At 46.2% G+C, this 24,050-nt stretch overlaps 1 protein-coding gene and 1 non-coding gene across 21 annotated transcripts in view; both read right to left on the bottom strand.

Moving 5' to 3' along the window:
* Positions 1 to 24,050, bottom strand: part of KALRN (kalirin RhoGEF kinase) — a 504,304-nt gene that overhangs the window by 84,454 nt on the left and 395,800 nt on the right. For 17 of the 20 annotated variants that reach the window (XM_068687540.1, XM_068687542.1, XM_068687541.1 and 14 more), the window contains 2 exons: positions 15,579 to 15,608; positions 13,766 to 14,012 (listed from right to left, as the gene is read on the bottom strand). In XM_068687540.1, coding sequence (XP_068543641.1) covers positions 13,766 to 14,012; positions 15,579 to 15,608 — 277 coding nt within the window. Of the gene's footprint in view, positions 1 to 13,765; positions 14,013 to 14,235; positions 14,699 to 15,578; positions 15,609 to 24,050 lie in introns of those variants that run through there. The other 3 variants (XM_068687536.1, XM_068687554.1, XM_068687553.1) reach the window with 2 other exon arrangements.
* On the bottom strand, positions 5,806 to 5,908 carry LOC137859059 (U6 spliceosomal RNA). The gene has a single exon (XR_011098140.1). It is a non-coding gene; the product is annotated as a U6 spliceosomal RNA (small nuclear RNA).

Raw genomic sequence — 24,050 nt, 5'->3', positions numbered from 1 at the left:
TCGATCACTGCTTTTCACGGAGTCCCTTCAAAGGCCCCTCTGTCTGCTCTGACCCTGTTACAGGAAAGGAAGTTCAGAGCTCAGCTGTTTTATGAAAGGACACATGCTGGGATGAGCACCAGGAGAACTGGGGACTGGGCAGGACAGGCCATTCCTGGCTCAGACTCCTTTTGATGGGAGATGCCTCTGGTCTTCCCCAGGCAATATGAGACGCTGCACAGCCCAGATTTCTCCAGAAAGCAGTCTCACTTAATGAAATAGAAGTATAGTGTTTACTTAGTAGTTCTATCTTACTGACCTCGTCCTTTGTGATGTCCCAACAATTAGGAAATCAATACGTTAGTAATACAAATTAAATATTTCTTTTGCAGCATGCCTTTGAAGACAAGGTGGGAAAACAGAACCAGAGCAGTCTTCCTTGTCTAGGTGTGCACAGCTGAACTACTCCCAGTCTGTCACAGATGGCTCACAAGGCCAGGAGAGGGCTGTGGCCACCCCCCAAAACCCACCAAAGCAGCATCTGTGAGCATGCAGCCAAAGAAGGAGGTTCCTGCTTCTCTGCAGAAAATGGATAGAGACACGGGTGCTCTGGGGCTTCTCAACACCTGCAGTGAGGAGCACAATCATATCCCATTGCATAGAGCCCTAAATATGTGAGTTGGTTTAACTTGCCCCTGGAAAGCAAGGGGTGGCCCTCTGGGAAATCTGGCAGGAGAGCATGGAGAATTTCTGACCCTGGTCTTCCACACAGGCTGCAGGAGAAAAACATGTGCTGAGCTTGAGGGGGACTCACAAGAGCTGCTTTCCCTCTCCCGAGCTCCAGCTCTCGATGGGGAGACCCAGCCTGCCCAGACCACTGCATGCTGGGCTCCACCACCCAAGCCTGGACCTGCCAAACCACACTCTGCATGCAACAGAAGTGCTGCAATAAGTAACTGTACCCTTTTGTAAAACCTGCCTCTCCAACAAGCCCACAAGCATATCTACAGGAAACAAATGACTCTTTATCTTGAGAGAAGATTTTTCGTTTTGGAAACAGCCAACTCATGTGCACCACTGGGCGCAGTGCTGACAGGCGCTGCGTGGCAGCGATACACCATGGTCCTCGTTTCCTTCTGCAAAGATGTCCTGGTTTCAGTTAGCACAGAATTAATTTTCTTCCTAGTAGCTGGTGGAATGCTGTGTTTTGGCTTGGGATGAGAAGAGTGCTGATAACACCCCGATGCTTTAATTGTTGCAGAGCAGTGCTTATACTAAGCCAAGGACATCTCAGCCTTTTGCTCTGTCCTGCCAGCGGGCAGGCTGGGGGTGCAGTAAGAGCTGGGAGGGGACAGACCCAGGACAGGTGACCCAAACTAGCCAAAGGGGTATTCCATACCATCTGACGTCATGCTAAACAATATATAGGGGTGGCTAGCCGGGGGGAGGGGGGGCCGGACTGCTCGGGGTTAGGCTGGGCATCGGTCAGCGAGTGGTGAGCAATTGCATTGTGCATCACTTGTTTGTACATACTATTATTACTTTCCTATTATCACCATTGTATTATTATTGTTATTATTTTATTATTATTTTGTTATTATTATTTTCCTGTCTTATTAAACTGTCTTTATCTCAACTCACGGGCTTCACTTTCCATTTCTCTCCCCGTCCCAGAGAGGGAGGGGGGAGGGTGAGCGAACGGCTGCGTGGTGTTTAGCTGCCGGCCGGGTTAAACCACGACAGTCTTTTTGGCGCCCAACGTGGGGCTCGAACCCACGACCCTGAGATAACGGCAGATCTGATCAGAGTGTGTTAAACTAAAATTGGTGTAAGGATTAGACCTGCTTAATAGTCACTTGTCATAATGCTGATTGCTTTAATCTCAACTCTGCTGCGCCTGTTTTCCAAATTGAGTATTATAGTACATTATTTTCCATATTTGCTCTCTGTCGTGTTGTTTATTCTCTCCGGGCCCTGGTTTCAGATCATTATGGTGCTGTGTGTTGTAGCAATGGCTTATGAGACGATGAAATATGTGATCATGACTCTAACTTGTTATTTGTATTCAGTAACATCGTCGACTCTGTACTTTGGAAACAGTATCTTGGAAACTATTAGCAATTATACCTATTGTTTTTTTCCATTATGGAGTCAATCTGTGGAGGGGAAAGGGGAGGATATTTTTCCTTACTTGCTTACTCTCCCTTTCTCCTTCACCACCCCTGTATCCTCCTGGGTCACTCTGCCTTCCTCCTTCACCACCCTCTTATCCCCTGAGCTTGTCACAATAGCTCTCCAAGATATTGAATATTTCTGGAATACTCAGAGTACCATAGTCTTGTTGTTCTGCCTCATGAATGCACTTCAGATTCTGCTTATAGTTAAACAACTACTTATGAAGCTCATCCGGAGATCTGCCCGGGGGCAGGATAGTTGTGGGTGGCAGGGAGTATGGGCGGATATGGGCAGGCATCTAGAGCAGTTGGCACCCCCAGTGTGTTGGAAATTCACCCCTGAACAATGGCAAAATCCTCAAAAACTGGCAGAATGCTTGAAAAAAAGGTGTCATGATTCTGGCAGTTCTAAAGTAACACAAATCATTGTAACGTGCTGGGGCCTGGCTCATGCCTATCGAGCTGCCATTGATACTGCTATCAACTTAGTGACAGACCCTGCGGCCACTCCAAGCCCTGTGACAGATCCAACGGCCACTATGACCCCTACGGTGGACTCGGCAGCTGCTCCAGATCCGGTTCCTGCAGCCACTCCAGATCCGGTTCCTGCAGCCACTCCAGTCCCAGCTCCTGCAGCCACTCCAGTCCCAGCTCCTGCAGCCGCTCCAGTCCCAGCTCCTGCAGCCGCTCCAGTTCCAGCTCCTGCAGCCGCTCCAGTTCCAGCTCCTGCAGCCGCTCCAGTCCCAGCTCCTGCAGCCGCTCCAGTCCCAGCTCCTGCAGCTGCTCCAGTTCCAGCTCCTGCAGCCGCTCCAGTTCCAGCTCCTGCAGCCGCTCCAGTTCCAGCTCCTGCAGCCGCTCCAGTCCCAGTTCCTGCAGCCGCTCCAGTTCCAGTTCCTGCAGCCGCTCCAGTCCCAGTTCCTGCAGCCGCTCCAGTTCCAGTTCCTGCAGCCGCTCCAGTCCCAGTTCCTGCAGCCGCTCCAGTCCCAGTTCCTGCAGCCGCTCCAGTTCCAGCTCCGGCCGCTACTCCAGTCCCAGATCCTGCAACTGCTCCAGCTCCAGCTCCTGAAGCTGCTCCAGCTCCAGCTCCTGAAGCCGCTCCAGCTCCAGCTCCTACTGCTGCTCCAGTCCCAGCTCCTGCAACTGCTCCAGCTCCAGCTCCAGCTCCTGTAGCCGCTACAGCTCCGGTTCCTGCAACTGCTCCAGCTCCTGCAGCAGCTCCTGTGGCCGTGTCAGAGAAACGAGCTGTAGCAGTGCAAGTTGACCCTGCAGAGGGTATTCCAACCCCTGTAACGGGGTCAGAGAAACGAGCTGTAGCAGTGCAAGTTGACCCTGCAGAGGGTATTCCAACCCCTGTAACGGGGTCAGAGAAACGAGCTGTAGCAGTGCAAGTTGACCCTGCAGAGGGTATTCCAATCCCTGTAACGGGGTCAGAGAAACGAGCTGTAGCAGTGCAAGCTGCCCCTGCAGAGGGCATTCCAACCCCTGTGGCAGACCCTGTAACAAAGTCAGAGAAACGAGCAGTAGCAGTGCAAGCTGCCCCTGTAGAGAAGGTGAAAATATGGTACAGAAATTCAAGTCGTTTAGAACGCAGAGAGTCTTCTGCCAATCCAGGTAAGGCTTCTGCCAAAACTAAGTATAGAGATGACGAAGATGATGACGACGCTGGGCCATCAAGGATTCAGGAGGAGGAAGATGAGGATGCCGAAAGAGCAACAGTAACTACCCGAAGCCTAAACGAGCGCGAGCTACGAGATGTGCGAAAAGATTTTGGTCGCTGTATAGGTGAGCAGCTTGTCACCTGGCTGCTCCGGTGCTGGGACTCTGGAGCCAATTGTGTGGAATTAGACGGCAGGGAAGCCAGACGGTTGGGATCCCTTGCTCGAGACGCCGGCATTGACAAAGCAATTGCAGATGGAGCACGACCCACCAGCCTCTGGAGGCGTCTCCTCTCAGCTGTGAGGGAAAGGTATCCCTTCAAGGAAGATATTTTATGTGTACCAGGCAAGTGGACCACTATGGAGAAGGGAATCCAGTACCTGAGGGAATTAGCCGTACGGGAAGTGATTTATGAGGATCCAGACCAGACACAAACATCCAAAGATCCAGATGCAGTCAAGTGTACACGACCCATGTGGCGGAAGTTTGTACGGAGTGCACCATCATCATATGCCAGCTCATTGGCAGTAATGGCCTGGAAAGAGGATGAGGAACCCACAGTGGATGAAGCGGCTAAACAACTCCGGCAGTACGAAGAAAGTCTCTCCTCTTCCTTACAGGCCTGCGTCTCAGCTGTGGAGAAACTGTCTGAAGAGGTCCACCAACTTAAAGAGAATCTATCTTCCCCCCAACCTGAGCCAACCAGTGTCCAACGACCGAAAGAGAACACCTGGGAGAAACTTTCTGAAAAGGTTCACCAACTTGAAGAGAGATTATTCTCCTCCGCACCTGTACAAAGCAGTGTCTCAGCTATCAGGGGTAGGCGTTCACCCACACAAGGAAGACGATATAGTGGGTACTCACCCCGTGCCACCCTGTGGTTTTACTTACGAGACCATGGAGAGGACATGAGAAAATGGGATGGAAAATCTACCGCGACCCTAGAGGCACGGGTACGTGAGTTGCAAAAGAAAACAATCAGGAAAAAAGGATTCTCCGAAAAGTTTGCTGCTCCAACTTCCAGCAGACAATCCTTCAAACACAGAAACGAAGAAGATTCTGACCAGGATTAGGGGGGCCCTGCCTCCAGCCAGGGGGAGGAAAGGGACAATCGAGTTTATTGGACTGTGTGGATTCGATGGCCTGGCACATCACGCGCACAGAAGTATAAGGCTTTAGTAGACACCGGTGCACAATGTACTATAATGCCATCGAGCTATAAAGGACCAGAGCCCATCTATATTTGTGGAGTGACAGGAGGATCTCAGCAGTTGACTGTATTGGAGGCTGAAGTAAGTCTGACCGGGAATGAGTGGGAAAAGCACCGCATTGTGACTGGCCCGGATGCTCCATGTATCCTTGGCATAGACTATCTTAGAAGAGGATATTGCAAGGACCCAAAAGGGTTCCGGTGGGCTTTTGGTATAGCTGCCTTAGAGACAGAGGGCATTAAACAATTATCTACCTTGCCTGGTCTCTCAGAGGACCCCTCTGTTGTGGGGTTGCTGAGGGTCGAAGAACAGCAAGTGCCAATTGCTACCACAACTGTGCACCGGCGGCAATATCGCACTAACCGAGACTCCCTGATTCCCATCCATAAGCTAATTCGTCAATTGGAGAGCCAAGGAGTGATCAGCAAGACCCATTCACCTTTCAATAGCCCCATATGGCCAGTGCGAAAGTCTAATGGCGAGTGGAGACTAACAGTGGACTATCGTGGCCTGAACGAAGTCACGCCACCACTGAGTGCTGCAGTGCCGGACATGCTGGAACTTCAGTATGAACTTGAATCGAGGGCAGCCAAGTGGTACGCCACAATTGATATCGCTAATGCATTTTTCTCCATCCCTCTAGCAGCAGAGTGCAGGCCACAATTTGCCTTCACTTGGAGGGGAGTCCAATATACTTGGAATAGGCTGCCCCAGGGGTGGAAACACAGCCCTACCATTTGCCATGGGCTGATCCAGTCTGCGCTAGAGCAGGGGGAAGCTCAAATAAATATATGGAACGCTTCACGAATTTGCGTGTCATCCTTGCGCAGGGGCCATGCTAATCTTCTCTGTATCGTTCCAATTTTAGTATATGTCCCCCTTTTTGTCCCCCTTTTTGTTCCCCAAAAAGACTGTCGTGGTTTAACCCGGCCGGCAGCTAAACACCACGCAGCCGTTCGCTCACCCTCCCCCCTCCCTCTCTGGGACGGGGAGAGAAATGGAAAGTGAAGCCCGTGAGTTGAGATAAAGACAGTTTAATAAGACAGGAAAATAATAATAACAAAATAATAATAAAATAATAACAATAATAATACAATGGTGATAATAGGAAAGTAATAATAGTATGTACAAACAAGTGATGCACAATGCAATTGCTCACCACTCGCTGACCGATGCCCAGCCTAACCCCGAGCAGTCCGGCCCCCCCTCCCCCCGGCTAGCCACCCCTATATATTGTTTAGCATGACGTCAGATGGTATGGAATACCCCTTTGGCTAGTTTGGGTCACCTGTCCTGGGTCTGTCCCCTCCCAGCTCTTACTGCACCCCCAGCCTGCCCGCTGGCAGGACAGAGCAAAAGGCTGAGATGTCCTTGGCTTAGTATAAGCACTGCTCTGCAACAATTAAAGCATCGGGGTGTTATCAGCACTCTTCTCATCCCAAGCCAAAACACAGCATTCCACCAGCTACTAGGAAGAAAATTAATTCTGTGCTAACTGAAACCAGGACAAAAGACCAGCACTTAACCCTCCAAAGTGCGAATACTTCTGTCCTCCTACAGGTCCACGCAGAGTTTGGAAACATCCCGCACTACATTTTTGCTGATGCTTTCCCATTTGACCACTAGTAGCGTTTCTCTGCCAGTTTTTGTTGGGTTTTAGTTGGCTGACTAATGCAATGCTAAAAGAATGATTTATTATCTCAATCGGCAGAAATTCTATATTCCATATTCAGCCACAGCCTAAGATGTTGGTGCCAGTATGTTAATGAAGAGGTATGAGCAATCGATATTATACCTGCTACCAGGAAAGCCTGTTCTCTGACAGCCTCCCAGCCAAATTAAGCAAAAATCCCAAAGGCGCAGTAAACGACGCATTAGAAAACCGAGCATGAGTTGCACAATAATAAAGCTGTCAGAGACTGTAATGCCAGAATAAACCTTCAGCTCAGGTGCCTGACCTTTGTGCAATATCAGCTACTGGATTTTGTCCAGTTTTATGCTGTACCCTCCAAGCTGCTCCTGGTACATGCACCATGAGGGTGACCTGTCAAAGGGTCCCACATTAATAGAGAGAATCAGGCCCAACACATGCTATGTCCAAATGTCTAATCCTTCTGATCGGATTATTTGTGATCACAGCAGGTGTGGATTACAGCTCTGTGTGTACCACGGCTGAATTTCCCCCCAGACCAGGTGCTGAATCCTCTGGCATCCTTGATGAGCACAGCTGACTGCAGCATTTTAAATCCCAGTCCCCTTTCCCCCTTTTTCTTCTTTCCCAGTGAAAAAAAAAATAAAAATCAGCATGGCCACTGTACAGTGAAACTTGGGGTTAAGCTGACAGGGGATTAGGTGGATGAAGTTTTACCCCCTGTCAGAAGGGGAAGTGAAGGCAAAGTAAACAAGAAAATTTGCAGGCCTTCTCTCTTTTAAACAAAGACTCCTGTGTTTAAAATAATAAAAATCCACTGAACAAAAGCAAAGCAACTTCCCCCAAAATAGCCTTTCCTGTTTTATCAAAGCATTCATCTAAATTGTACTTCTCCACAAAAATAAAGTTCCAGGTAGAGCACTGGAGGCCTTGGGCTTTGATTAGATAACAGAACAGCTGAAGCAATAAGTATAATTGACTTCAGTGGTACCTGATATGTCTTAAATAAACCCACGTGGCTGAATCTAGCTTTAAATATCTAGTGATGACATACTGAAAAAAAAAAAAAAAGGAAGAAAGAAATAGAAACACCATGTCAGAGAAGTAGTGGCGTTCATGAGCTATCAGAACAGGGCTCCAGCAGCCTGCACACAATCTGCCCCCATGCCTTGTAGCTGCAGAGACTCACCATGGAGGCCAAGTACTTGCAAGGCTTGTCAGGCTGTGCCTACCTTATCTAGCTGCTCCGGGGGTGCTTGGACCGACACAGCCTCTAGGGCTTGGCTGCACAAGGATTTGTCAGTATAGTTATGTCTTCTGGATGTACTAATGTATCTGCCATTTGTGGCAGAGCTACAGCTGTAGTGATAGGAATATTCCTATTCAGCTTTAGCTCATCTTGGTCCACCTCTTAAAAAGAACAAAAATCACATCTCATCACCCATATTCCCACTTGTTGCTAAATATTTGTTCATTTTTGATTATTTTGGTGATGATGCAGTCCAGGAGAAGGTGTAAGCATTGACAACACCAAGAGTGGACACTTTATGATTATCTGAGTTCTCCCACAGTTGACTATGAGGTAGGAGAAAGTACAGGATCCAAGACCAAAAGGTAACAGCTGATAAGGGAGTGAGGCATCATCAATCATTCCAGCACCCAAGCAGGTGTTGCCTTCTAAGGGAGAAAGAAGTGATGTGGGGAGAAGCTGTGAAGGTCCATGAAAGTAAAGCCAAAAACCACCAACCATTTCAAGAGCAAGAGGAGGAAGACACAGCAGTGAAAAACCAAAGGAAAGGATGACCTGACTGAAATAGCGAAGCAGTTTTGAATTCTCTAGCCTTTCTATTCCCATTCCTTAGCATTATTCATTTTTTTCCCTGGTATATTGAGGTGGAACACTGGTCCCAAGCTGGGCCCTGAAGCCCTTGGTGTCAGCCTACAGAGAACTGCCATGTTACAAAATGCTTGTTAGCCGACTTGTTTCCAGCTGCTCTATCATAATTGAAACAGAGTGAAAATGCAGTAAAAGCTTTCCTGATGGGATTTTTCAACATATGTCATGTCCTGAACTTGTAACAAGGATGCCACAAGGCACTAAGCATAAGTAGGAGGGGTTTGTGTGACCTCTTTTGAAAGGCTGTACAATGAAATTCTGACTTTGAACACCCCTGTTGGACTGGTATTAGGAACAGAGGAAAGGGGTTTTTTGTTTGTTTGCTTGTTTTAATACTGCATGTTTATATTGACAATGGGAGCCTGAACACTGTTCATTTAATAAAAACCCCATGACCTGTTTATGTGCCAGATAAATCAACTGTTACCTAATAAAATGTTTCTTTTAGTTCAGAGCCATACAAACATTTTAATTGACTGCTCTTAATTAAGACTTTCAAAAACAAAAACAATTTCTCTGCCTCTACAAGGGCAAGTGAAGGTTTAATGCAGCGCACTAAAACTTCTGAATCGTCCTCACACAGCTCCCCCGAGAAATCAGGAATCATTACCATCGAATATGTTTTGCAACAGAGATTGTTTAAAACAACAGAGAAAGTGCACAAGCCAATGTAGATCACAATTTAATACTCAACAGGAACAGGGACACAACAAAAGCAACCTAGACTCTTTTCCCCTACTAAAATCCAAGATGTTCTTAAAAACAGAGACGTGGGAAGAAACGATCATGCTTTTCCCTACATAGATTGCTCTTCTGAGATCAGGGGCTGGAGGGAAGAGACTTCCAACCCCAACAAGAGCCACATTATAGCCTCACTGGTTTTGCACACTAATCCATATAATGATCCATATAATGTTTCCCACGAGGAGTGGTCACAAAAATGCAGGTTTCAGGGTAGCCTCTTTTTCATTGATACTATTCTTTTTTTTTTCACCAGATTTTATTCATCTTTCCTCTGCTTTCTTCCTCTGCAGCTCAGCCTGCAGTCACAGGATCCCACAGGCCATAAGATCAGGCAGGTGGGACTCTCTAAATGGAGAAGCTTTCACCTGAGCAGCACTGAAACCCCTGGCCCTCCTGCCTGAAGTCTGACGGTGTCCCAGCTGATGCACCCAAGCCAGCATGAGCAGGCTGGGAAAGGCAGACAGGATGCTCACCCTGCCAACACACACCTTGCGAGGCCACGTTCCCTCTGCAGCTGGAAGACACCCAACTATTGCTCAGTTTGCTCTGTTACGAGGACCCACCGCTGCCACCAAAGCCCTGCTGTTAAGTGGCCATCTGCCTGCGCAGCAAGATGTTTGCATAGCATCTTAAAACAATGTACTTCTCATCTCCTCCAGGGATTTGGACCAGAAACAAGCATCCTGCAGGCTGAATCTGGTTTGGGGCCCTGAATGGGATCCCTTTGCATATCATCAGCCTAAACCAAATGCTATAAACCCTATTGTTTTAACGCTTTCTGTTGTGATGATTGACATTGTTTAAAATTACAGCAAGAACTAGCCTTTGAATTACACTGTGACTATGATATTACAACAAAAATGTTGAGTGAGCAATCATAAAACAAGATTTGTAAGATCAAGATTTCTTCTAAAGGTTTGATAGGCCAAATTCAAATTTGGAATCACTCAGATGAAACTAACAGGCTGACACCAGGAACATGCTTGTCCCAGTGTGCTTAATGAATATTGACTAGGTCATTAGGTCGCTTTCCATCCATGCAGATTTCTCCCTTAATGTGAAATTTATAGTTTAATACCTTAGAGCTCAATTACAGAATAAAAGAGACAGGAATAAAAGTCACAGTTTTCTGTAATTAGCCCCGTGAGACAATTCAAACAGAGCTTCATTCCTAGTGTCACAAGCCTTTCTTTTTCCTTCTGAAGGAATGCCAGTCAGGAAAAAAATAATAACACAAATTCTCGATTACAGTAACAAGACTGCAGACCAGTTCCTCGTATTCAGTCATCAGTAAATTATTTGCAAAAAGGTGAATCTCAGAAACCTGTCTGACTTTTTACAGGGGGTAATTGCAAACTCTGTCAGCTTACTGGAAAACACAGACAGGCAGGACTGTACTTGGGCTCTGAGCTGTAGTAAAGTCATGAAAAAACCAAGTGTGTATCCTTCAAAGGAACACAGCCAGGAGTCAGACGGAAGGCTGGGAGACTAGTCCTTGACGTCTCTGTGCTTTCACTGATCAACAAGAGAAATCTGCAAAGATATTCCATTATGAAATGTAGGGAATGTTCTTTTTTTTTTCTTTTATTTTTTTTTCTCTTATATTTCCACCAACTTTTCCCTTTTGTAATATTTTATGTTAACTCAATAACTATTTAGAATGGAATAGTGTTAAAAAAGGGGTGGGAGGGGGGAAAGAGAGCCAGAGCACATGTTCAGTTGTGATGTTTGATTTTGTTTCCAGTGGCTTTCACAGGTGTTCTGTTCAGATGTGGATGTTTCAGGTGCATCTTTTGTCTTTCATTTTAAGGATGGTAGGTACTTTCTGTGAGCCTCATGATTTATATTTACAGTCCACCGTAATTGATATAGGACAAAACACGGTTATTTACCATTTTCATTAAGCAGATGCAACTATTCTACATTTGTCAAAAACTGCGTGTTTATATCACAGATGGCAAATTTTACTATTAGAAATTTTATGTACAGATACTTTCTATTCTTGAAATTACCGTGCTTGTAAAGGCAAAGAATGGTGTGCCTTGTTAACTGCAAGCAAAATTCAGCTATTCTGCAGCTGTGTATCTTTATGTATTTGAAACAGATGTGGGAGACCACTTGATGCTGACATAAGACGTGCCAGCCTTTGCCCTACATAAAGCAAGGATTGTAGAGAAGGGCCAGACATTTTGGAATCTTGGACCAAGGGATTCCTAATCCAAACCATGCCTGAAGATACTGGAAATAGAGAAGAACACAAATCTGAACAGCTAGAAGCCGTTCATGATGTTAATCCTTGGAGGATCTCATGAGACTGGCAAGCTCTTCCAGTGGATAGTTCATTTTCCACTTTAAACTTACTCCCCTCTCTTTATTTCAAGCATCTGTACATTCAGTTTAAACAATTTCCTGTTTTCCTAGTGGAAGGAGAACTGATTAGATACAGAAGAACCTATTTGCTGTACTCTGGCCAAAACTGTGGACTGGGTGGCTATTTTTATTATTTCTAGAAGCACTTCTGGAGATCCCATTAATGCTGAGTCTCCCTGTTACAGGTCTGGTGTGTGCAGGAAGAAAACAGAGGCTGAGGGGGAGAGAGATGCAAGGAGCTAAAGGCAACGAATGCATGGATGGAGCCGGCTGGCCCCAGACTGACTGCACCTGCCTGGAGAAGGGGGGGTGAGAGCCAGCTCAGTGAGTTCCCTGGGATCATCCATCTCATGGCCTGGCAAGGTGCTGGCACAGGCTGGGTGCTGTGTTCAGGCAGCCTGGAGCCCACTGGACATCGGTTGGCTCCTGCCTGCCAGCCACAGCCCCACACTATGCCCATCACACTGTGCGGCGTTGGCCTGGTGCTCAGCCCTCATCCCCATACCACCTGGCCTCCATCCTCCTCAGGGCTTCCTGCCGCCCTGCCCATGGCCTACACTCGCAATTTTTTGGTGTTATTTCATTTGAGGAGAAACTTTTCAAGCCGAGGTCTGAGCGGCATTTCACAGCATCCCTCAGCAGAGGAGCCGAGCCCAGTGCGCTCCCAGTGGGCACGTCTCTGTCTTCCTGTGAGTCACCTCATGTCAGGTGCTGGCTGCTCTTACGCAGGCCAGGCTGATTTTCGGCTTCACCTCTTTACTCACACGTTTAATCTGCAGGGAGGTGTGGCAGCGCTTCTCAGAAGACAGCCCTGTAGGGCTGAAGGGAGAAGCTGAGGACCAGGACAGGCTCCTGGGGCAGCAGCAGCAGCCAGAAGAGCCGGCAGGGCACGGGCATGCGGGGAGGAGAGGTGTGTCAGGTCTACGTGACATGGGACAAGTTGGAGTTTGCACCTCAGGCAGCGGGGACAGTCAGCAGCAACTTCACCTCCTGCCTCCTGGGCTTTAAGGTAAACTCTGACTCCGGACCCCTTACAGTGCCCTGTGCACCTCTCCCCACTGCAGCCACAGGGCTGCAGGCAGGGAGCAAAGGCAGACGAGAGCTCGATTTCAATGCTTTTTCTCAAAACAAACATAACCACCAAGCTTAACTTGTTCAAACAAGAAAGGATCAAGTTCTATTTCCCCTAACTCAGGGAGAGAAACAAACAAATTTTAAAAGCCAGTTGAGGCTGTGGGTTTGAAGCCAGGAGTGGGACCTGTGGAGCTATTCCCCTGCATCCTACAGAACACAGCCAGAAGGGGACTCGCTCCAGCCACACTGAACCAAGCAGGTCCTGGTCTAGCAGTCTGGGGCATCTCCTGTGCCTGGCTGCACTGATGTGATGCGTGGGACACAGAGCTCAGAACACAACATCAACGGAATAGGCCACACACACCACAAAGACAAACAATATTTCACCTTTCAGTGCAGGTGTTTGTAGGAAAGGGTAGGACGTTTCCCTGAAAACTGATGTAAACACCCAAGCTCTCAGGGTAATACAGGTGACGTGTTTTGTCATGCACTGATTGTAAAGGACTCTTCACCCCTCGTACTGTGGCATTACGCACAAAGTCTCCATTTCACCAGTCAGTCAGTACTGGTGTACCAGTACTCACTGGTGTTTCTAGCCATAGACAGTCAGCTGGGATACACTAAAAGACCACACACTAGTGGCATTCCTAAAGTAACACATCCATAACTTGGGGCATCTTGGGTGTATATACAGCTTGACTTTCCCTCCTTCTAGGGTCTTAGATTCTGAAAGTGGTCCCTTTGTTGTTTAAAAGCTCTTACTATTATCCCGCGTCTCAAGACAATAACAATTGCCACACAGCAAAAGACACACAGGTACAACATTGATTCATGGAATGGAGCTAGGCTAGCGCTGTGCTGATTCACAGAGATCCAGTAACAAAACTCACTCATGATACACAGTCCTTTACCCACGTTGACTGCAACAGCAGCCCAAGCAGCTTTGCACTTACATGATACAAAAGGGGAAATCCGAAACAGTCTTAACACCTGTCAGGGTGTTGCCTACCTTTTCCTGAAGGGAAGAAGCAATCCATCTCCACGCTGCTGCGGGAATGGGAAATGCAGAGAGCGCTGCTGGGGACCAGACCCTCCTGCGGTGGGCTCCGCTCCGTGGTCCGGACCAAACACCAGCCTGGCCTTTCGCTCGGCCTCTCTAGCAGCTCCACTGTCTGCCCCACCTGAATGCTCAGCTCGCTGCTGTGGCCTGCTATGAAGTCCTGGAGCACCACGGTTAGTTCACACCCTCCAGACAACTGCCCAGGTTCAAGAGGAAAGAAAAAAATGGAGTAAGAGTTAGAGAGGGCAGGATTAAAGCAATCATCTGTGCATCATATTTACACTGGCAAAGACAGGCTCTGTATTCCTTAGAAGCCAAGTTAATCATTTCTTTTGTCAAAGTTCAAAATGTTGTGACCCTGGTTTCCTTTACTTCTCACTGATTCTGTTGGGCTTAAGTGAGAAATCAAAGCTACCCACCCAGTAACCTTTTGAATGCCATCACTTTCTAGCTGTGGGTGTCCATCAGAAACCTTGCTTTTTTTCTTGCTTTAGCTTCTGGGGTGACTTTCTAGCCTGGCAATAGCCCAGACTGCCTTGGCGCTGTGCCTCATGGCAGAACAAATTCCAGCTCCCCCTCCACAGCATAAGCTAGACACATTTCCACATGCCACCAGTGCAGTGAGGATACAGATACAACTTTTTGCAAGACAAGAAATGTGCCCTCGTCTTCCCAAACTTGCTCTCAGGACCCCTTGGGAGATTAGGGAATCCTGACAGGGCAGATCAGAAAAGCTCCTCCCATGCTCTCTGACGGAAAACAGAGGTGTAAATATATAAACGCAGAGTGACTGATTATATGCTGACTTCCAGGATTTGTATCTAAGAATAAATGTATCGTCTTACTTCCGTACAGAGTGCTGGCAACCTGCTGCTTTCCTTCAGTCTCACACCCTGCAATGCTCAATGAACAATACTGGTCTCTGCTTAACCACAGTCTCTATACAACCAGAGACCAGATATATACGCGTTTGTGTATAGAGCAGAACAAAACAGAAAAAGTGACTGCACAAGCAGCATAGCTAGCAAAGCTTGTTTTCTTAAAGATTTGGATCTCAGGGTTGGATTTGCAGGTGTCTAAAAGGGTGTGAGTACAAATCTATCTATCTATCTATCTATTTTTTTTTTTTTTTGTGGTATAAGGAAGCTCTGTGAATGCTCCTCTCCAATCTGGATTTCTTGCTGTCTGCCTGTCATTAGGGGCCTTCATCAGGGCCCTTCTGTATGTCCTGCCTGCTTCCTGGAACACGCAGGAATCTTTGAGGTCCTTATTCCAATGTAAAATTTGATTGAATTAGTCCACTGATTCAAAAGTTGTTAAGACAAGAAGTAAACAAGCTGATTCAAAACAGTGTAATACCACATACCTCACTTTCTTTAGATATCAAGCTAAAAACAGGCACTTTATAAAATGTTTTTAAATAATCTGCTTGTAAATCCAACTGAACTGGGAGAAATCTTGTAAGGTGTCACAGTACCTTTGTGAAATCAGTGAGGACTGGAACCTGCTTATTGGCTTGACAGGGTGAGCCCCTGAAGAGAGCGCACCCACCTCTACAGGCTCTACTTTCAAGTTGGTACAACCTCAAAATCCCTTACTGCAGCCCGCTCGGGCCGAATGCACGCCCCCATGGGAACAGCCTGTCTCCCCACCCAGTGGCATAGTGGTTTGTGTGTCTAATGCAGGCAAGAAAGAAATCCCATTCACAGTTGTGATATTTACAATTACAGAAAGGGGTCAGTGGACAAGGACTGGTTCTCACCTGTCCTGTGTCTCTGCCGTAGACGAAATGCTAGATTTGGGGAAGAAGAAGGAAATATTTCTCTGAAAGATTATTTGTAAATAAATAGGAAAAAAACAAACAAAACAAACCATGGTGGCTGTTTGAGGCCATTCAGACAGAGTGGTAGCATTAATCCTGGCAGAAAGAGCTCAGTGGGTTGATGGAAGCGCACCAGATCAGCTTGGCACCTAGCAATGCAGTTGACCAACAAACCCACCACTCATCACACTGACACACTCTCCCCATAACTTGAATATAAACATTCACAGGCATGGTAAGAATAAGATATTGCTATGATACCTGCTGAGGTTTCTTTGCTATGGGCTAATTTGAGAACTATTTTTTTTTTTTTTCTGATCCAGTATGGGACCTGGTCTGGTATGGTGTGAGATATTTAAGACACAAGTAAAATCCTGACTACTTTGTGGTAAATACACTGACGAGTTTTATCAAATTAATTTTGTGATGAATATCACTTTCAGTACTCCTTGCCAAACATTTTTTCTTTCCTCCGCACTATGTTATTTGTGGTATTTTCTCTGAACACAATCAAATCTCGTTTCCTTCTAGGGGATAACACGAACAAATACTTTGTTGCACTTCTCTTCCAGAGACAAATTTCAAACATTCACATGCCCTGCACGGAAGTACCACTAGGTGTCCGTGTTTGCCATCACACAGGAAACATCTGCTATAAAGAATTAACTCTCACTTGCCTTCAGACAAAGGGCCTAAGTGCCGTGTATGGTATCTGGGCATGAAGAAGTTGGTCAAAACAGGAGCCCGGGATCCATCGTTTCCAGCAATACGGGCACAGGATGTTCCAGAGCAGTCAAAAACTGTCTTCGCATGGTTGGGTTGATTTTTGAAAGATAAGTCATTTTTATTGCTTGAGAGGTGAAACAGTCCAGAAATATCCCCGGAAACAAGGTCTGGGGAAGTTAGCAGTTCAGAAAGTTTGGAACTAATGAGGCACTTGCTAGGGAGCATCAGCTCGGGAAGGGCTGCCCTAAGCAGCTCCCAGCCTGCCATGCTGCCCTGGGCACAGCAGGCTAAGGGGCAGCTATCCTAAAATCAGCCTTTCCTGGGCTTTTGCCAATCCCTTCTCAAACAACTAAACACCTGATACAAGCAGATGCTTCCATTAGGACCACACCTGTAACCATTATCCCAGAGGAGGCAGGTGCACTCCATGACCCTCAGGTACCATCTAGCCCCAAACTCCTGTTTTCCCTGTCTCATTAAAATAGCTATTTAATATAATGAGAACCAGAAGAAATCAGACCCTCTAGTTGCTGCTGGGCACCTGGTGTGATCAAGCTCTTCCTCAGCATTCACAGCCTCTAGCTTTAGAAACCCACCTCTGATGTGAGGATGTAAGGGAGGGAGCTGCCCTTCCCCAGCTGCCTGCTATGAATTTCTATCACCTGCTCCTCCAGCGTCCTCTGGATTAAAACATGGACCAGGGCTTCCCTCCATGCTCCATCTCACCACTGGAATAGCCAGTGCTAAAATTTGCAAGGAAAGACCCAATCTTTGGCAGGAGGAATTAAACAGGGTCCCTTTACAGGTGTAGTTAACACAGGTAGAGACCCACAAAGTCATTTTTAGAGGTTGTCCACAAAGAATGGAACAGAAATCTCTCCCTTTTGCAAAGGACGTCCAGGTTTTTACCATGCCTGTTCTTGTGTCTTACCTACCACCACACCACAAAGGATATGTACTGACCAGATTAACCCAGGGCAAAGTAATCTCTCTGGAAGGACTATATTACACTAACACGTGTACAATTTGTCAGCCACTTAGGAATAATGCAAATACATCTGATTCCTGATGACAGAAATCCTTTCACCTCTGAAGTGTTCCCTCAAGCTATTAATTACTTAATTTATTTTTGGAGAGTAACTTTGCAATCTCAGAGAAGGATATCATGCCTCTCTCTACCTCTGAGCATACAAATTGGAATACAGACAGGCTGCTACTTTCTCACATGTATTGCATTTCGTTTGGAAGAAGAAAATAAAGGATGTCCTTAAGGTTGCACTTCACAGGTAAATGGCTTCATAATTTAACATATAATATTCATTTTTATTATTCCTGTGATAAATACCACCATTAAAGCCATTGGCTGGTACATTTAAAACCCAGACAGCAGTCTAATCTGTGTGCTGTACAACAAGATCAGTGAGAGACATTAAAATAAAAATAACGATGCAATATGCCTTTGCAGAGCATAAGGCATAACCGAAAGATCTGACACAGGGATGAATGTAGTGAATTACACAGAAAGCAATGGCTTGAAAATCAAGAAGAAAAGGGAATGCAGAGGCAAACAGTGAAATGTTGCGAAGATGCAGGAGGGCCCCGAGGAGCCCAGAGCGAATGTGCCGTGTCCTGAGTGCAGCCAGCAGGAGCCCCAGCCTGTCCCCACGTTGCTCAACAAAGGCAGCCCCGCAGAGATGGCTGCTGCCTGCCACCAGCAAACCAACTCCCATCCTCTGTGATCGCTTGTGCCTGGGCTAGGAAGCGTCATCATGCATTCAGTGTGTAAATGTTTTCATCAGGATGTGCTAAAATAGATGAAAGCTGTGCTAGAAAAGAGCCCTGCCCTATGCCACAGGTGCAGGCAGGGACCCAGCCACACAGCTACCCTCCCTGCTGCAGGACACTGCTCACAAAACTCTGAGCACTGATGGGAGCCGTCTATGGCAGACACTGACCCTGGTAAAGGAGATTTCTTGTGACTTACATGAGCCTTTTTGATTTTGGGAACACCCATCTGCGTGCTCATCAGTCTCAGGAGGGTGAAGTGCAAGCCACCAAAAGGATCCCAGACAAGGACATGTCCTGCTATGGGGACATCCCAGCTGCTCCAAGCATGGGAGCCAACTCAGCTCCAGGGATCAGGAGGTACTGGTGTACCACGACAGGATTACCATTTGATGGCCTTTCCTGAGCCATAGTATGTGTGCACAGCCACTGCTGCATCTGTTAAATTTCCAGCCATGAAGCAGCAGCCAGAGGAAGCAAGGCTGAACACCAGAGGAACATTTATCATTACAGTACAGATGGAAAGACCTATCAGGTCACTGGCTGTCTTCCTTCCTGCTAAAACAGAGCTTAACTAGTACTAAATCCACTTCAGTTTAAAGTCTAGTGGGAATTAATAGCTCTCCAACAGGGCAAGCAGGGGGTTGGAAGATGGTCTCTGGAAAAGGACACCTCAGATGCTTCTTAAAAACAGGCAGCTGACAGGTTTATCCTGCAAACTGCAATTGATCTCACGCTGGTTCTAAATACGAACCCATTTCAGAGAGGCTGAGAACTGGTAATAGAGATACCGCAGTGGCTTTAACAGTGTGGGTGAATAAATACCTCTCACCCCAGCAAATGTGGTGGCGTTTCAGTTGGCTGCTTCTACACGGGTGCAAAATACTGGTGTACTTGGTCTTCCCTCCTGTGACACAGTGCCATAATTTAGGTTTTAGTCCTTTTGTAAATAAGGTATTACATTTGCTGCAGAACCTCACAAAGCACATTGTGGTCTGTGACCTGTGGGTGCACATAACAGAGAGGACCTGGCTACCTGAGGTGTCAGGGAACTACATCTGATGCTCATGGCAGTCCTTGTGAGCAGCATCACAGCCAGGGGTTCTGTGCTGCTGTGTCCTCCCTGACAGCCCTGGGGCAGATGCTGCTCATACCTCATACCTGATGTTCAGTGTGGTATTTGGATGCCTGAGCTGAATGCTGAGCAATGATTACAGCTCCAGTAATCGCATTGCCGGTCATTGACATTCACTGCCAAGGGAGGCAAACAGATCAGTTATATTTGGGGTTCTCCATTTCCAAATATGCCTGTATTTTGGTCAGCTCCCTCTCATAACAGAGTAGTAACAGAAGGCAGGAGGATAAACATCAGCGCATTACACTTATCTCTCACCTTTGCCTTGACTCCTTTGGAGAATCACACCACAAAAACACAGCAAGCTGAAGCTGCCACACCTTTGGCAAAGCCCAAATTCAAACCGTTGCTACATGTGTTGTATTAGACCATCATTTGTCTGGTCTAAGTGCTTGTGATTGCTAAAGATGCTCTGTCAGTACGCAACACGCACAACATCCTCTCACGTAACACTAAACTATTAAAAAATACATTATAATGTAAAGAACTATGCCCAGCCCAACTCACTATGCTAGATTATCCAATCTGTTATTAAAATTGCTGTATCATTTTGGTCATATTTATCTCCTTTTTTCTGCTCCTAGAATGTTTTGGTTATGCCTTCAGTATATTTTTTTAATCACAAATCCAGAATATTCAGAAGCAGAATCAGCAGTGCACAGCATCTACAGACGGAGGTAGAAAACAATATATTTCAGGTAGGTGAGAATTCGTTTACTCTGTAGTACAAATCTCAAGCCACCATCTGATTTTCACTCAAAGAACCAGCAACAGAGAATGAATCTGTCAGGGTCAGAAGAGCTGCTCAGAGTATTTAAGTATTTTAAAATATGCCAGCATCATTGTAGAAACCCACACTAGCCGGTTATTTACATATATTCAATAGCACACAGAGCTCTGCTAGTTTAAACAAAGCATTCTGTGTGGGGCTGCTCTGTGTCCTAATATAAATTGCTAGTTTTCTGTTGCTTTTAGGCTTTCTGCCCATCTGGATTTGGATGGCAGCCAGTTTTGGATAGAAGCATTTAGTCACCATAAACAGCCTATTTCAAGAGGGTGAGAGCGGCAGCGGGAGAAAGAATGGGATTTGCATTCTTATCAAGAGGGTAAAAAAAAAAAAGTGAATAAGACCACTTAGACGCCGATTCTGTCTGCACTGAAATAAATCCAGGAGCTGTCACTCGAGCTGGGGGATAGGCACTAGAAATCTTATCCCCCACAGAATTCTTTGTGAAAATTTCTGAAATTCCATAGGGATTTTCTTTTTACTGGGAAGTTGGAGAGAGAGAGATCAAATCCAGAAAAAGCCTTTGAGGAATTTCAGTCCTGGAGAATTGGTTTAGTTTTACTGTGGTGTAACAGGCTCTGTTTGGGGTGCGAACACTGAGTCACCCATGTTCCTCCCTCTAAAAGCTCTGCACCTCTGAGGGATGCTGAGCTGAGAGCTCTGGCAAGTTTGGTGATTGCTTCATTGCAGCAGCATGGAGGTGTTTCTGTGGGGTAGATTATATTTCAGGAGCTAGGAACTGAACCAGGAATAACCTATCATGGTTAGCAAAATTGCTCCAGACTGAGCTCACTTCAGAAAGTCCTTGGAGAATACCTGGCTCACCTCTGAGTCCTTCTTGATCCTCAGGCCCCTATACTCATCTGCCCTTAAAATGGAGATGGTGCTTCCCACTCTTTGCTTTGTCTGACCAAATGAAGATGATCCCTGCTTGAGCTTCACAGGAAGGTCTCCTTATATTTAAGCTATTTGTCAAACACATGGTGAGGGTGATGGTGACAGCCTGTAGCCCAAATGTACCAGCTTTGCTCCTCTCAGCGAGGAGATAACAAGAGGCATCTGGATGCTCAGCATTCCATAAATCAAGACACAGTACGCTATTCCGCAGCAGGAAGAAGAAACAGAGATGGCACACGGGACATATAAATATGCTAATGGAAAGGAAATCTGGTGTTATGGTCTCAAATAGCACAAATCTTTCCTGTCCAGCATATCTTGCTGGAGTCCCTTACTATACGACCATATCCTGGCTGTGCTGGATTTTGGACTCCAGCATATGCTGACATCTGCAGAACAGCTTGAATGGAGCTGCCTGAATTATTTCTGGAGCCTTTTTTTCCCAGAAAGTAAGGCTAGAGTCAGCCCAAATTAAACAGTGCATGCAACTGTAAAAAAAGCTTTTGAAGATAAAGACGACCAGACTCTGTTTCACCCTACAAACTGAACCAGAGCATCAGTCTGTGTTTGGCCTTTTAAGACTGGAGGTTTTCTCATGGTATTTGGCTTAGAGAGCTGGTACCAAAATCCCATTCCCTTCCCTGGAGAAGCACAAAATAAAGCATATATCATCGGTATTTCCTCAGTGCTACAGAGCCAGCACAACTTGCTCCAAACCCATTTGCTACCTGTGTAGCAGAGGGCGAGACAGGCAGATGGCTGGAACATCCCAAGGTAAAGCTCCAGCTGTCACCTCTTGCAGCCACAAGATGTTCTGAACACACCTACGGTTAACAAAAGCATAAGAGTAGACTGAAATTAGGCAGTAATGACTAGTTGCCATTTTTTTTTTTTTTTTGTATGTTCAGCACACTGAGCAAAACAGACAGTCTTGACCCAGGAGGTCAAGGGTTTCAGTCAACGTATCATTTATCAGGCATCGACTCCCAAGACACTGCTAGCAAGTACACGAAATCTGGTCATGTAAACTGGCCAGGAGCTTTGTGAAACATTTCCTGGTACAAACAGCAAAGTGTACATGGTAAAAGGTCTTTACTGATGAGTTTAAACCCAGAACTCAGTTGTCTGCATCACATACTTGGTACCACTGGAGAAGGGGAGTTCAAATCCAGTGGAAGCTTCTGAAAAACAAGCACAGAATGGGACAAGCACACAAGCCCTTGCAAAAGGCAGGCACTGTGCACATCTGTCTTTATCTAACGGAGGAGTTCTGTTTTGGCCAGAGTTTTGAGAAGAGAGGAATCAAATCATCTTCCAGCAGCCCTGTTCTCTTCTCAGACTGTGTTCCCAGCTGAGTATGTACCCTGCCACTTGCTTGTCAGCAGAGAACCCACAGCCTACAGCATCCCTGATATTACCAACAAGGAATGTTTAGGATCTACAGGTCCCTGATTAGCCACCTCTGCTTTTACATTACGCTGAAATAAAAACAGTCACCTGAAGAACCAGGCACAATGGCTTGCCACAGCCAGAGGAGAGACATCAGACTGATGTCCTCCTGAGAAGGATGCAAATGATATTCAGAGGAAAAGGACAGTAAGATCACCCTAGGGATGCTTTGGAACAAAGCAAATCTCAGTTTGTGCACTGGATCAAATTTCCTTGATATACATATCCCCAGCTTATATTTCCTTTACAATCTGGATAATTATTTTTGACAGGTATGTTGCCATCTGCACAGCTAGATTTCCAATGGAGTTATGAAAAGTGGTATCATTTCTAATAATACCTGCAACAGATCTCCCTCCCCTTATCAAATAAAAAGCAGACATTTCCAAGGCAAGCAGTTATAGATTGTTTCAAAGCTGTTTTTTCTGTTATGGTTCTGTAGTGAAACGTGAATGCATGCAGGCAGAAAAGGGATAATCTTGTACTCTCTTTACCTCTGCTAGTATTCAGGGATCAGGATTTAGTGGCTAACTCTTTTAGATACATGTAAGCCTGATGACATTAGACAGATACCCTGCCAGAGGAGTATCATGCCCAGCTGCCAGCAGCGTTATGGGGGCAGTGCCTAAGGCTGAAGGCAGAGTCTGTCTTCTTGCATCTGCCCAGACTCATTGCTGATCTTCACTGACCTGCCTCGGGTATGCTGGGCTCTCTTGAAACAGCCAACCCTTTGCAAGGATGGCTGGCTATCCACAGGCTCTGCGGTTGGGGAGTGGGTGAAAACGAGAATGTCCAGCAAAGAAAAATGCAAAAGCCTGCACTGGTACTTGCTAGTATCACAGGAAACAACAAACACTCCTCCTTCAGCCTCAAAAGGGCTAAGGATCTGAACAGAGAAACAAAAACACGATGAAAGATTTATTTATTTTTGACCAAATTGTTGAATTTAGAGAACAGATGTTTTATATAAAACTGGCTTTATTTTTAATTGGAAGGGATTATTCAAACTATGCCTAGGCCATATGGTCCTTTAAGTCTGACTCCCCTCTGCCATTGCTGGAGAGGCTAGCTTGGCATCCCTCGCCTTTTCCAAGTTGTTTCCTTTTTACAGATTTAATAGCTGCTATTTTTCATTTTTATTGCGGGTCCCTAGGTCCCGTCACTGTAAGTCAGAGCCTTAGGCTCAAAATTAACTCAAAGGTAGATTTAGATAAGTTGTTCTTAATGATTTTCACTAGGTTGGTCGAACAGACTGTAGAGGCAAAAGTAGATTTGAGATTACAGAACGTGGAGGATTGATGCCAGTGACCGGTGACCTCACTGCCCAAGGAAGACCTGGCCCTGAGGTGCACATTTTCCTGCCCCTTTTCCCCTTGTGGGTGTCACAGTGAGAGAAACAATGATTCTGGTAAAATTTAAATGTCATTTTAAGAGGTTTGGCCCCTGCTTGGGTGAGGTGCCTGCAGTTGCCTGGTAGCGGCTGGAGACAGCCAGGTAACCACATAGACCCTTCACCCTTCTGCATTCCCAAGGTGTTTCCTCTAACGCCTGTATTTATGGCTGGTACATTAATGCCTCATTCCAACAATATGCTCCAGCTCAGTGTTCCCATTAATCACCATGTAAAACCACG

Source organism: Anas acuta, chromosome 6, assembly GCF_963932015.1.
Source record: "Anas acuta chromosome 6, bAnaAcu1.1, whole genome shotgun sequence".
In the NCBI taxonomy this organism is placed as follows: domain Eukaryota; kingdom Metazoa; phylum Chordata; class Aves; order Anseriformes; family Anatidae; genus Anas; species Anas acuta.
Note: the sequence above shows the minus strand (reverse complement) of the source record. Positions and strands in the feature narration are given on the sequence as shown.